At 47.1% G+C, this 15,201-nt stretch overlaps 1 protein-coding gene across 2 annotated transcripts in view; it reads right to left on the minus strand.

Annotated features, from left to right (window-relative positions):
- Nucleotides 1–15,201, minus strand: part of Galnt10 (polypeptide N-acetylgalactosaminyltransferase 10) — a 152,446-nt gene that overhangs the window by 56,588 nt on the left and 80,657 nt on the right. For both annotated transcript variants that reach the window (XM_028782510.1, XM_028782511.1), the window contains exons 2-3: nt 14,438–14,540; nt 10,217–10,355 (exon numbers count right to left, since the gene is read on the minus strand). In XM_028782510.1, the coding sequence (XP_028638343.1) occupies nt 10,217–10,355; nt 14,438–14,540 (242 nt within the window). The remainder of the gene's footprint in view (nt 1–10,216; nt 10,356–14,437; nt 14,541–15,201) is intronic.

The raw sequence follows: 15,201 nt of genomic DNA on the forward strand, positions 1-15,201 counted from the left end.
ACCGGGTCACTTTCGTTCCAGGATTTGCAGAGGTCTGCATCTGGTTATTTATATCTCTTGATGCAGGACATCTCTGTCCCTCCATTTGGTGCCTGTAAGCTGGTGTAGAAGCTTTACTTAATTAAATAAGATATCCTTGCAACCTCTTTAGAGCAGGTCATGCTCATGTGTTAGAAGGCATGCTGACCACTATGAATTCCTCAGAATATTCTGTACACACACACACACACACACCATCATTTACAAATAGATAATTTTAATTTCCAACCTAGAAGCCATCTATCTACCTGCCTACCTGCCTCTGTCTGTCTGTTTGTCTGTCTGTCTGATCTATCTATCTATCTATCTATCTATCTATCTATCTATCTATCTATGTATGTCTGCTTGTCCTGGCTAGAAATTGTAAAGCAATATTGGGTAGAAGGCTGTCTTAGCCTGACCTGATCTTGGGATGGGTTGTGGGGGACGACATACGGACCTTTTATGCTTGAATATAACGTCAGTTTCTTTTTCCATTGGTGTCATTTACCAAGGAGTTCTTATATTCTTAGTCTGTTGAGCATCTGGCTCCAGCTGCCCACCACTGAGTTACAGGCATGAAGTTACAGCCATCTTTTTACATAGGTGCTGGAGATTCAGACTCAAGTCCTTATACTTCTATTGCAAGTGCTCTCACCGACTGTGACATCTTCCCAGCCCATGTTAGGTTTCTAAAGAAGTGGGTGAGTCCAATTCTGGGGAACAATATCTAAGCCAGTTCACTCAGTTTAAGATTATTATGCAGAAGGAAAGCTAATTTATTTGCTTTATAATAAACTCTGTTTTGCTTCAGGCGAGAAGATGGATAGGAGGACAGAAGGGAAAAGGAAGCAAAGGGGAGCAGGGAAGACAGCCATTCTGAAGGAGTTGTCCTGCCTGGACCAGCAGCCTCAGTAGACCTGGGAGCTTGTTAGAACATTAACTCACTGCCCCATCCCAGACCGCCTGGCTAAGAGCCTTTCAGGGCGGCCACCAGCGTTTTGTTTGTTTGTTTGTTTGTTTTTTGTTTTTAAACAAATCTGAATGATTCTGATGCCCACTCAAGTTCAAAGGCCACTGTGGTAAATATTCAAACTCTCAGCACCACTGCAGAAAGGTTTCCTGGGATCCTGAGGACAGTGGGGCTCATGAAGGAGATGACATTACCAGGAGGTTAGGGGAGGAAGAGAGGAGTGGGAGGAGGAGGAGAGAAGAAGAGGTGGGAGAGGAAAAGGGGTCCGAGGAGGGAGCTGGAGCTCCATGATGGGTTGGCACTTGTGGAACACTTTCCTAAACTCTGATATGACTCCCAGGGCAGACCAGGTGGGCATGACATCCCTGCTTGAAGGAAGGCCTGGGAACTGAGGAAGGGAAGTGGCCACTTAGAGTCCCACAGACAGGGAAGTCCATAGGGGACATCACTGGATTTGAAGCCCTGCCAAGAAAGAAGCAATGTCCTGTCTGGGCACCTGTGTACTGGGGGGCAGCTTGTGGGGGTGGGGCACACTCCAGAAATGAGAAAGGAGCCTGAGTGAACAAAGGCATGAGATAGCATGCCTGGGGGGTGTGGGCACTATGCAAGGGCGTTTCCCTTGGGTCCTTAGCTATAAGCTGCACCCCAAACCCTTATGATGGACCCCATACATATATACTCACTATGTGGCTTGTGGTGTCTCAAGTCGTCATATCCCAGCATGATGCCACCTCTTAAGAGGTGATGCTCGGATCCCCACATCCCCAGCCTCGGGGACCCACAAAACTCTGGCCGAGGGACAAATCTGGCAGATTGTTCTTGTGTGGCCCTGTCTGAGTTTCATTTCTGTTGCGATGATAAAATACCTTGACAAAAAGAAGCTTAGGAGGAAAGGGGCTTATTCTGGTCACAATTCCAAGGTAGGATCTACCACGTCAGGAAACCCACAGCTGGTCATGTGACAGCCACAGAAGGAGCAGTGAGAACTGAATGAATTGTGTGCCTATTGCTAAGCCTGCTCTCTGTGGCCACACACCAGTGTTCAGTCTCTTCCTAAGCAGGCACCCCCAGCCCTTCTCTCTGTCTGGGGATGAGACAGCTTTCTCTTTGATGCGCCTGGTTGGAGCCAAATGTGGTGGTGGGTACCTGTCCTCCCAGCCCTGAAAGCCCTGGTGCTGATGGGGTGGGAGAGGAGGATGGTGTCTGCCTGGAGTCCAAGGCCAGCTCCACCTATGCAGAAATTCAGTGTCAAAAACCAAACAAAACCGAAACAGCACACAGCAGCTCACAGCTGGCTAGAATCGGGAGCAGGAAGATGTGTGGGAGAAAAGAGCCGAAGCTAAGTTCTTTATGAAGCCCGGCTCCATTCACAGATGCTTTGCTGGGAGCCAGCCACGCACACCTGCTCAAGACAGCCAGAGGAATGAAGTTCATTACCACTTAGTCATGGGCCTCAGCCCTATCAGGCATCACTGCGTAGATTTACATTCCTGACTTTCTTGTTCCTGAATTCAGATACAGGCAGTCTCAACCAGACCTTGGACTATGATTTTTCTTTAAACCTGTATGGTCCTACCTTCTCGAGACTTCTTTGTTCTGGTCATAAACAATTGTTTCCTTTTCTTTTCTTTTTTGAGACAGGCTCTTGCTAGCTAGCCAAAAGCTGGCTTAAAACTCACAATGATCCTCCAGCCTCTTCTAGTGACTGTGGTTCCTAAGGGACATCATGGCAGAGGGACAGGTGATAGCTGACAGCTGCTAGAAATGGACTTTACCCCTAGACACTTGGTTCATGAAAGGAGAGAAGATAAACAAGCTGGAAAGAGTTACAGGTTCCAGAGTGTTCTGCCATGGCGTCTCCAAGAAGCAAAGAACTGGAAAGTACCAGTATGGCTCACCTTTCTACAAGGGAGAGGATTACTCTTGAGGAGTATCACACAGTTATGGAAGGTCGCTGACAGCATGAACATAATACATAAAATGAAAGAAGCTCCTGATAGAACAAAACAGCCCAATCACATTGTTATAAAATCAAAACAAACACTAAACACACGCATCTCTCTATATACTATGAGCAAAGACCACATGGTTTTTGTACATTGCTTGGGCAGAACTGGGATCTGAGTGTGTGGAGATGGAGGACTGCTGGTCCCTCAACCTCTATCCCAAGCCAAATGTGGAGAACTTGCCACAAGGAGAGTACTCTGTTCTGTTCCTAAACTAAGCTGCCTAGCTGTCACAATGGTTCCCTGATACCATTCTCATGAGGAGAGAGAGATGATGCTCTTCATTCCACTGCCATGATAAACACAACAACCAAAGGCACAGCAGGGAGGATAAAGTTTTATCTTAGCTAACACTTCCGAGTCATAGTCTGTCACCAAGGGATGTCCAAGCAGGAAATTTATGCACAAATCTTGGAGGTATGTTGCTTGCTAACTAGCTCACTGGCTTGTGCTTAGCTAGCTTTCTTATATAGAAACTCTGGACTACTTGCCTAAGGAATGGTGATGCCCACAGTGGGCGGACCCTCCTACATCAATTATCAATCAAAGCCTTCACACAGACCAACCTGAAGACAGATACTCAATTGAGAATCTCTTTTTGGGTGATTCTAGGCTGTGTCAGGTTGATGGTTAATGCTAACCAGGAGAGACACCTTCACCTTTCTTTGGTTCCTCTCTTTTTCCTTAAACTCTAGACCAATGATACTTAGAATTCCACTCATCTCTAACCAGTCCAACTGGATTTAAATTGCCTGTTCCTGGATAGGTGTGTATTATCTCCAACATGGAGTATGAAATGCAAGTGGAGCATGTGTTGGCCATGCTTGATGGACTTTTCTAGCAAAACCTCCTTGAAGTGCTAGTTCAAGGACCTTCAGCCATTAACAAGTAAACTACTATGATCCCTTCCTCCTCTCTGTGAAATGTGGGCCTTTATCTATATGAGAACATGGTGATAAAGAGAGTCACATGCTTTGATCTGCCTTCTACTAGCTTTGTTGACTTTAGCCAAGAGCACTCCTAAGATTCAATCTAGATCATGCAGTAGGAGACGTCCTTAAAATCATGCCTAAGAAGCTGGAACCACACTGTAACTGGTAAGTGTCCCACCCAGAGCCTAGCACACCAACAAACGAATAAAAACACATGATAAATGGAAGCTTTTATTAAAGATGAATGCAGTATCTACTTCTAGAAGATTTAGAAAATGTTTGTAAGAACAATAAAACAACAATGAAAAATCCAAACTCAGACATATAGACCACCCCTCAGCTAGTGTGGCTGTGGGTAGTTTTTAGGCAACATGTGTTGTGGGTGACACATGCCTGTTTGAGTTTTAGCTTCCAGGCAGCCATTTTTGCTTGTAAGCTACCAATCTCCACAATTTTCAACCTAAGGCCTGAGACTACTGAAATCTGGGTTGAAAAACCAAGAGGAATAAAAAGTCAATTGGAGAAATTTTATTGGCTGCCATTTTACTTCAAGGCTTGTGAACCTTTAAATCTTGATATTAGGTCCAATGGATCAATAACTGCTATTCTTAAAAAACACCCCACAGTTCAAGAAGGAAATTGTTTGATTTTGGAGGAGAGCTGAGAAAGTGGAGGCGCTTCAGAGAAACCTGGACTTCCTTTCCCACTGCACAGACCTCCCTACCCACAAGGACTTTCTGCCCATAGATGCCTCGGTAACCAACTGTCACATAAGGGTGCTCCAATCCCTGCAGGCAGCCAGAATTCCACATCCTGGGTGCTTCTGGGGCACTTTATTTTAAAGGTGTCCACTAAGCTTACATTACTCCATGAATCATGATGAAAAGGATGGAGTCTGCTAGCCAGTACTGTGTCTTCTAAGCCTGTCACAAGTCTGCAGCAGTGACAGTGGCTGTGGACCCTACAAGAAACAGTGGAGGTGGTGAGTGCAACTCTTGTTGACCTTTGAACCCTGAAGGTGAACTATTCTAGACCCATTTTTGTCACTGAGATGAAACACCTTGACCAAAAACAGCCTTTGGAAGGAGAGGATCTAGCTCAGTGGCTCTCAACCTCCAGAATGCAGTGACCTTAATACCATTCCTCATGTTGTGGTGACCCCCAACCAAAATCATTTCATTGCTACTTTATAACTGCAAGTTAGGAGTCATGATGTGTCTGATATGCGCCGCCCCCCAAAGGAGTCTCAACCCACAGGTGGAGAACCACCGGTCTACATGGCTTATCCCCCCAGGTTAGATACAATATATCACTGAGTTATTGTGGCAGTAACTCAGAGCAGCTTGCCACATCACATCTGTAGTCAGGAGCAGAAATGAACGAAGCCCTCATGCCACCCACTCGCTCTCCGCTTGCATTCTCCACCCTTAACTGTCCAGAACCCCAAACCAGGGAACGGCACCTCCCATAATGGGCAGGTCTCCCTACCTCAAGACACCCTCAACCCCAAGAGGCATTCCAGACAATTCACCAACTGAGGCTGTTTTCTCAGGAGATTCTAGGTTAGGTTAAGTTGATGTTTAAAACTAACCAGCATAGGATCCATGTAACCTGACAATAGCGGGTCTTGGGTCAATTTTACACTTAGAAATGTTTTGAGCCTCTGCTGTCTTTTGCTCCTCACGGAAGGTGAACTAAAAGCACAATCCGAACACAGCAACTCAAAAATCCCATTTCCATTTTTGACAACACCACCACTGTGCACTTGCTGCTTTGTGAACACTGTTTCACTCCGGATGCCTACCCCAATCCTGCTTTTTCCAGGGTCACTCCCTCCCTACCTGTGAACTATGATTCCATCCCCTCAGCTGCCCTGGCCAGAAACTGACACTGTTCTCGAGTCCTCTTTCCCTCACCTCCATGCAGCTCCCAGGGAGACCCTGCTGTCTCCACCTTCATGGTGTCTTGAGACCAGCCCCGGCTACTCTGCTTCTCCCAGCTAACACAAATCATCACTCTCTTATCTCCTCCCTTGCTGTCACAGACTCCTAGCTTGGCTCCTTGCTCCCATCTGTGGCTGCTGAGAATTATTCATTCTTTGTGTTTGTGTGTGCATGCTTGTGTGTGCGTGCATCTGTGTATGCATCTGTGAGTTTTCATCTGTGTGCGTGCATGTGGGCATATGTGTGCCATGCCGCACATGCACCCTGGGTGTCCACCCTTTCCTTCCACCTTGTTTGAGACAGGATCTTGTTGCTGCTGTCCATGCCAAGCTAACTGACCCACAAACTTCCAGAGACCCTCTTGTCTACTCCTCTACGTCTCCATCTTGCCATGGGAGTGCTGAGGTTGCAGACACATCCCACCATGTCTTGCTTTAGCTCTTGGATTCTGAACTTAGGTCCTCATGTTTCCATGGCAAGTGCTTTACCCACTGAGCCATCTTCCCAGCCTCCTTTCTGGGGTCCCTGAACGTAGCTTTATAGTCGCTGCCCAATCTGGAGACGTTCAAGCCGCTATCTTCCTCTTCTTTGCCACAGATTCCACTTACATGCATTTTAGACGGATCAGATCATAATTGTCCCAGACTTTCTAGACTTTTCACTTTTCAAGACTTTATGTTTTATTTTGGTCAGCTTGTTTTGCTATGCCTTCAAGTTCATTTTCCCCTGCAATAGCTAATTCATCCTTAGTCTATGCATATTTCATCTCGGATACAGTTGGTTTTAGTTCTGGAGTTTGGGAGCTAGAGAGATGGCTCAGTGTTAGTTAAGAGCACTTGCTGCTCTTGTAGAGGATTCGGTTCCCAGAACCCACTTGACAGCTCATAACCATCTGTAACCGCAGTTCCAAGGGACCTGATGTACTCTTCTGAATTCTGAGGACACCATATCAGTCACGTATACATGGGGTGTATTCACATACATGCAAACAAAACACTCACAGGCATAAAACAAACAAAGTAAATCCTCATTTCTAGAGTCTGAGTCTTTATATATTGTCTACATCTCTGCCTAACTTTATAAACAGGACACAGCTGCAGTATCTGGCTAAGACCACATCTGTATCAGCTCCAGGAGGTTCTGGCTGATGACTGTTCTCATTAACACAGGTCACCTCCCTGCTACTTTGCACTCTGACTGATTTTTGGCTGGCTATCAGTGTCCACAGTTCAGTGTCTGATTGTACATCTGCACCCTTGAGCTCTGAGTTACGTTAAGTTACTTGAAAACACTTCTATCATTCCAACTCATAATTTACGACGATTTCCAAGACTGGTCCAGAGGGCTAAAGAGTTCCCACAGCAAGATAAATAAAGACAACCAGGCACTACACCCGCCTCCTCATGAAGTTTCAATTTTGAGCTTTCCCAGCCTGAGTGGTGAGAAAAAGCAGTTATCAGCCTTTGGTGGAGTTTCTCTAGTCCTGCTGGGTAATTCTTTACCCTCCAAGACACACGCTGAAGAAGAACCCTGAGTGACCCTCTCCAGGCAGCTCAAGGTCTCTCTGTGTGCACTCTGGGATCTGCCAGATACCCATCGCCACGGCTAGCAGTGGAGGCATATGCCATCACACCTGGCTTTTATGTGGATACTGGGGATTTGAACTCAGGCCTTTATAGTTGTGCTGTAAGCACTTTATCCACTGAGCCTTCTCCCCAGACCATCTCATTTTATCAGTGTGTGTAATACGACTGTCAGAGGTAACGAGCTTTACCTCCCTTTTCATCTGGACTCTGTAACCTGTTGGGGGTTGTAGAGAGGCTCCGGAGAATCTGACCTATTACAATAATCCATACATTCTTTTGAGGAAATTCAGCATATATCATAAACTAATCATGTTAACACAAAAGGAAAAATCAAAAGGGGACATGGGAGTGGGGATGTAGTAGGTGAAAGGCTCCGTTCTCATCTACTTCTGCCTGAAGGTCAATGTTCGGGATGGAGCAGGTCCTGGCTGCAGGCTGCTGTCATCCCCATTGTGGTTAGCTTGGCACTGGGACACTGACCATCCAACTGCCTGCTCCCAGAGAAGCCTGAAGATCCACTCACGTCTGCAATCGAAACTCCCTTATGTCACCCGCCATGGGTCCTGAAGAGCCCCTATGTTTGGTTGCCAAGCAGCCCGGTTGGGTTCCCCAGCAAGTGGGCCAGCCCACCAGCCAGCCCATGTTCACACTCACTTGGCTGGAGGTGCAGAGGGCAGGCCTGCTCAGAGCCAGCTGGCTACCTTCCACATGCTTGTCCAGCAACTTGGGGCCAAAGTGTCTAGCTCCTGTTCTCCGTGGGTGTATGTCTCTGGGGCAGCTTCTGGTGTAAATAAAGGTGACTGGCATAAGCAAATAGCCCCTCTATCTTGCACTTGGGGTGCTGCTGCCAAAATTCAGTTTGAAGGGATAAAAGGAAAAGCGGAACCCCGACTCCTGCCTGAGAAGTTGTTTAAGCTAAAAGAAACCAAAGGCAGCATGCTACACAACAGGTCTAATTTACTCCTGTGCTCCCACTGACAAACCGAAGAGAAGTCTCCCCAGAGGGAGAGGAGGTCTTCAAGGTATCTTCTGTCTATTCGCTGCTGGAAACTCAGCTTCCACACTTGGTGACTGGAAAAAGCAGGTGTTGGATGTATTCAACATTACTAAGCAGGAGGCTAGTTGGGTGGACAGGCTGCTAACAGAGGTGCCAAAAGCCTCCTGAGCTCAGAACCCTCTCCCAAGTTGTGGATACATTTCAGGGCAACATTCTAAATGTGGAAAAACAAACAAACAAACATGTACAAAATAAGAAGGAAAACCTGTAGAGATGGCTCAGCGGGTAAGGCGATTGCTACCAAGCCCGAGTTCGATCCCAGAAACCTACCTGGTGGAAGGAGAAAAGTGACTCCTAAGCTGTCCTCTGACCTTCACAGGCATGTTGTGGCATATGCACCATCACACACACACACACACACACACACACACACACACACACACACACACGAAATTTAAAAAAGAAAGGAAGCAAATCGGGCAGACGCCATTTCCAACTTTGGACTGTTCAGTTGAGGATTTACTTACTCTATAATCATATAAAAATATCCCTCATGGAATCCATTTCCTACATATGTCAGCGTAGCATTTAGTGAGTTACATGAGCCGGGCCTGACGACAAAGGCCTGTCATCCCAGCTATTCGGGAAGCTGAGGCAGGAGGTCAGAGAGTTGAAGGCCCACATCAGAAGAGTGAGAGACGATGAGTCGCTATGTTGCTTCTGAGGAGCTCACGATGGTGGGAGGTTGGGACGACTGGTGTAAGTTTTTTACAGTTATGACAGTTGGCGCTCCTGGTGTCAGGCACAGGTTTGGTCTACTAATGCCCAGTGTTAGCTCACTGATCCGAACCCAGCAACACCAGTGTGGTTGAACAACACTCTCATATGACAGCCAAGGATTCTAGAGCATTACTGAAAACCATGAAACAGATAGTAAATCCCACAGGCAAGCACCCCAGGTTCTTCTTCTGTCCCCTCTGGGCAAGAGTTTGATGCAAAGGGTCCAGTCCTGGGGACAGCCTATCTTCCAAGTGAGGCTTCTTGGCTATGTGGTTTCTATATGGTTTCCTATTCTACCCTCTGTCTGCATCAGAGTCACCTTCAGGGCTTCGGAGGACACTGATGGCTGATGGCCTCCAGTGCTTTGGGACAGTTAATCTGAGGAGAGACACAGGAGTGGGCTGGAGAGAGCCCAGTGGGTGAAGTGATTGCTAAGCAAGGCAGATGACCTGGGTTTGAATTCCTAGAACCCACAGAAAAGCTAGACATGGGTGTGGACTATCTGTCATCCCGGGACTCCACCAGTGAGAAGGGAAGAGGGGAGAATTTCTAGGAGCCGGCAGCAGCTAGCCTGCTGTATACACAGAGAATAACAATCAGACCCTGTCTCAAACAAAGCAGAAGGCAAGGACCTACACCAGGGGTTGTCCTCTGACCTCCACATGTGTTGTGGCACAAGTGCCCCTCACCCACTCTCGAAAGTATAACAAATCCCCAGGTGAACTGATGCCACTGTTCTGCAGACACTTGGAGAATTGTTGGCTCCTCCTTCGAGTGAAGGATCACACCGGTGCACCATCCCCCACCACACCAGCTCCAAGCTTCTAGGGTCTGATTGCTCAGGCCTCTGCAGAGGCTGCAGCTGCAGAGGCTGGCAGCTGGCTGGCAGCACCTCATGGGGATGTTTGTTTTAATGAATTCACAACCCAGAGCAATGGGCAAAATCCTTAGACAGCAGAAGATGAGAGACGGGACACTCACTTTGGGTGCCGGATATCGGGGAGAGAGCGATTCAGGGAGATTTTATCACTGACGTAGATGTTAAATCCGTTTTCCCGGTATGCCTGGTCCACTCTCTCGGCATCGGTCATGGGGTAAGGCTTCCCTTGTTCTCCATGTCCTAGAGGCAGAGAGCAAATTCAGTGTTGCTGGTTTACCTGATACCTACAAGGGTCGAGACTGGGGGAAAAGAATGACTGGACCTCAGAGCCTTACACCTGGGGCTGGAGAGACTGCTCAATGGTTGGCGCACTGGCTGCTCCTGCAGAGAAACTCACACTTGGGTCCTAGCATTTACACGGTGGCTCACAACCACCTGTAACTCAAGTTCCAGGAATCAGATGTCCTCTCACTGCTTTCACAGGCACTGTACGCCACGTGGTACACAGACTTACACGCAGGTAAAACACTCATACATATACAGTGAAAACATTTACAAAATTAAAAAAAAAAACAACTTATACCCAGCCATGGGGCACATTAGTCACATTTGCATTATTGTGACCAAGGATCTGAGAAAAACAACTTAATGGAGGAAGGGTTTTATTTCAGAGAGTTCTGTCCATCATCATGTGGCTCTGTGCTTCTGGGCCTGTTGTGAAGCAGAACTCATGGTGGCAGGACTATGTGGAAGAGGCTGGTAGGCTCAGGGGGTACAGGAAGCAGAAAGAGGGAGTACAAGAAGAAGTCAAAGTGAGATTCAGCCGAAAGGACACCCTCCAACTCCCAATGTTCTACTTTCTGCACAGAGGCCCCACCCATACTTTTATCTCTTCCCAAACTGTCATGGTTTCAGTTTCATCACTGTTGGGTCCCAAACCCTGCTGGTGGTGTTCTGGAGCCTTCAAAAGCAGCACCTTCCGGAAACCTCTCTCTCTCCAAAGGTTTCTTTGCAAAGTGGGCTGATCACTCACTGCTCTCAAAAGAAGCCACGCCCTCTCACTCCCTCTGCTACCTGGAGACTGGAGACAACCTGACTACAGGCCAGCACTACGGACTACTACTAGAACATATATTAACTAAGCCTGCTTCCAGGCTGTGCAAGGAAACCTTTAAGGATGGACACCATGCTTTGTCTGCTGAGACTGAAGGCTTTCTCTTCAGGCCCTCACTAGACCATATTTGTTCGACAGTAATAAATCTCTTCCCTTGAAGAGGAGTTCATCTTGGTGCCTTTCTCCTAAACTCATGTCTTCTAGTATTCCTCTCTATAAGCTAATCTGCATCAGGTCAGAGCTCCAAAGCTCTGCTTATCTCTGAAGAGGCCCTCACAGACACACCCTGAGTGAGTTCTACTAATCTAAGCACATCTTAAAAACCCCAGGAAATCAAGATTTAAAAGAATAAGTTTTCTTCTATTTTGTAAATCACATGGGGGCTGGAGAGATGGATCAGCAATAAAGAACACTTTCTCACAGAGGGTCCGGGTTTAGGTGCCAGCACCCATACTGTGGTTTACAGCAATCCATAACTCCAGTTCTAAGGGATCTCAAGTGCTCTTCTGACTGCTTCAGGCACCAGTCACACATGTAGTACCCATATATACACACAGGCAAAACACTCATACAGATGAAACGAAATAAATAAATTTAATTTTTACAAAAACTTTGTGTGTGTGTGTGTGTGTGTGTCTGTATGTGGGTATGTGCAGATATGAGTGCAGTGCCTGTGGAGGCCAGAAGAGGGCATCATATCCGCTGGAGCCAGAATTATAAGGCAGTTGTAAACTGCCTGACATGAGTTCTGGGACCAAACTTGTTATCTCTGTAAGAGCAGCAAATGCTCTTACCTGCAGAGCCATCTCTCTAACCCCAACAATCAAGATGAACTTCACCCAAGCATCCCCCCAAATTGCGAAAGAGGAGGTGAGAAGAAAGGGTGGAGTACAAGCACTCACTTGGCCAAGATCCTATCCTATACTCTACTGATCTTTTCCTTGTAGTTACCATAGCAACCCTGTCCAGTGGACTTGAGAACTGTCACTCTGAAGGCATACTGAGATTCATAAAAGGTTACAGAACCAAGTGCAAGGGCCTAAGCCCATGCTCCCTGCACTCTCTCTAGAGCCAGAACCTCCTGTCCATTCAGTCCCCACCACCAGACAGGAGGCTGGTCTACTTTCTCTGAGGTGATGAACCCTCAGTTACAACTGTCTTCTCTGGTACCAGCAGTAAGTATGTCTGGGGGAGTCAAATGAGAGGCTACACAGTGATAACTTTCTGTAAGCTGTCAAATACCAGATAAACTTGAAGAGATCTGATTATCATCATCTAAGTGAGGCAAATGTTCTGTGTCAATCAAAATTGCCATAAACAAGGGCTGGAACATAGCTTAGTGGCAGAGTGTTTGCCTAGCACCTATGAGGTACTGGGCTGGGGCTGGATCCTCAGTCCAGCTGTAAACAAGTAACAAATGATTTTTAAATGCCATGATGATACAAGATGCTTTGATTTCTCTTTAAAGTTGGGAGATAACTTAAGAGCCGCCTTATCTACTAAGCCAGGTCTACATGGAAAGTTCTGTTGCCAAGTCCCGGATTCAATGGACAAAGGGTTGGCAACCTCTGTGCCATATTTCTGAGAAGGGTCTCTAATGTTCCAAGAGCATGTTCTCTGGGGTTCTCATGAGCTTCTTGTGACTGAGAACAGACACAACCCTGGGAGAAGCATCTCGAGGGTCTGCATGGCTGTGTCCCAGTTAGTCACTTTAGCAGCTGCTTAGGGCCAATTGTCCTCTGGGTGTTACAAAACCAAGGTCAGTGAGGCTGCTTCAGTGCAACAGGTGGAAAGATGTCTGACCTCTGCTGAGAACCAGGCTCCAAGAGACCTGCACAGCTATAGTCAGCCCCAAATGCTGAGTAGAGTAGAGGGGACAAAGGCCAGCCAGCCGGACATCAGCATAGCATCCTGGCAATGCTGTGGCTTCTGCCTTCTCATCAGACAAGGTCCTCTGTGATGGTGGAGGCCCTATGTGAACTTAGCACTCCTCAGTCTTGTTAGTCACTTTTTCTTTTTATAATTAGGCAACTTCATAAATTACTTAAAAATATTTACTCTTTAATACTTATGTATAATTTTATTTCAACAAACAAGAAATTAAACAGCCATTTGCTTTTCTTAATCTCTCAGTTGTTCTTTCTTCCCTCGCCAGGCAGCCCTATATTCTAATAATTCAGGCACAACTGTCTGGCCAGCTATCTCTTTGCAGATGTTTCCTTTCTTAATTTAAAGGCGTACCCTTCTGATTTCATGTAACATTCCTGGCACATAGGGTACCATGTGTCGGGGCTGGGGATGCCCTGGGCATCAGCTCAGTTATTACACCCGTTCTCTTCTGAGCTCTGTGGTGAGTTGGTTTTGTCATGAATAATTTAGAAGGGACACCTTTAACCCAGATCACCACACACCATTTCAATCCCTCTTGCTGCTGTATCCACTTTCCACTCAAGCAAAGCAACATTATAGCTGTCTTCTCCCTTCACACCCTCGGAACAACCTTTCGAGGCTGCCCAAGCAGACTGCGTGAGGTCATCCGTAGATGGAGAGACAGAGGCTCAGGAAGGGTGGAACTCAGTGGTGGACCCACAGGCTTGCAAGTGGCCTTGCAGCTGCTCTCCTGACTTTTGCTTGGATTCTGCAGAGAAGAATCTCCACACAGTCTCTGTATCTTTTTGTGTTGGCCCTTCCCCCATCAGCCTTACAGGGATGGTGACAAAGCCCTATTAGCAAAAGGAATCTGTAGTTGGTGAGGAACTGGCTCTGCCTTCCAGCCCTGGGTTCCAGTCCCAGGTGACTTGCTCTCTCCCTGGGTGATGGCTGGTAGGTGGCAGCATCTCTCTAGAGTACAGAATCCCTCTTATTCAGCGGTCCATAAAGACCAATCAGGTTGCAGAGGGTGGAACTTGCTCGTGATCAAACCCAATCCGTGTCGATTGGAAACGTTATTCCTTAGTTTGGGATGGGACTTGCAAGGATGGAGACAAAGTCACGTGCTGATATGCAGGTGGCAGGGCAAACATGGAGACAGTGGATCTGGTGCTGACAGCAGAGGTCACACGGGTGAAAGGTAGGTACGGTTATTAGGAAAGACGGTGGGAGGCATGGAGTGAACAAGAGGTCCAGAAAATCCCTAACACACTCAGCACGTGTGCACACACCCATGGCACACTTACACGATGCCCACACTCAGCCCCGCCCTCCATACCTATGCGCTGTGAGTCCCTCCTGATAGCCTCCTTGTTATGCCAGTCCTTCAGCCTTTGTTCAGCTCCCAAGAAAAATGTCTTTTTTTGTCGACTGTGAAATTCCTTTAAAAAAAAAAAGAAAAGAAGAAACCATGAAAAAGAAGAAAAAGGGAATAAAGGCAGTAACAATGGCTCAGAAGCTATGTTGCTTAAACAGAACACTATCTATCGCCTGTCCAGCCCTCAACATCTTCCTGAGTGCCAGCCGTGTGCCTGTTAGACAGACAGAGGCCAGGGGGACACAGACGCTCAGCACGGCCCCTTGGGAACTCGCCACCCAGAAGAGGAAGGGAAGACATACTCATCCATGGGACAAAGTGCCAAGAGTGTTGCTGCCCAACAGGAAGGTATGTGAAGCGGCCCTGACAGGCGAAGCCAGCTGCTTTCCACACTGAAGAAAGAAAGCGAGGCTGAATGTGGTGGTGAGCCCCTGTAATCCAAACACCCAGCAGGTAGAGGCAAGAAGACCACGAGTTGTAGGCCAACTTGGCCTATACAGTGAGACACTGTCACAGGTCAAACCAAAACAAAAATAAGCAGAGGCTAAGGAGCACAGTTACGGTAGACTGCGTGTTTAGCATTCACGAGGCCCTGGGTTCGATCCTCAGCACTCTCAAGGAACAATCAAGAAATACATGACGTTAGTTGGTTTGAGTAACATATTTACTTTTTAAAGATGTATTTAATCTCTCTCTCTCTCTCTCTCTCTCTCTCTCTCTCTCTC

Source organism: Grammomys surdaster, unplaced genomic scaffold (assembly GCF_004785775.1).
Source record: "Grammomys surdaster isolate TR1022 unplaced genomic scaffold, NIH_TR_1.0 797, whole genome shotgun sequence".
Classification (NCBI taxonomy): domain Eukaryota; kingdom Metazoa; phylum Chordata; class Mammalia; order Rodentia; family Muridae; genus Grammomys; species Grammomys surdaster.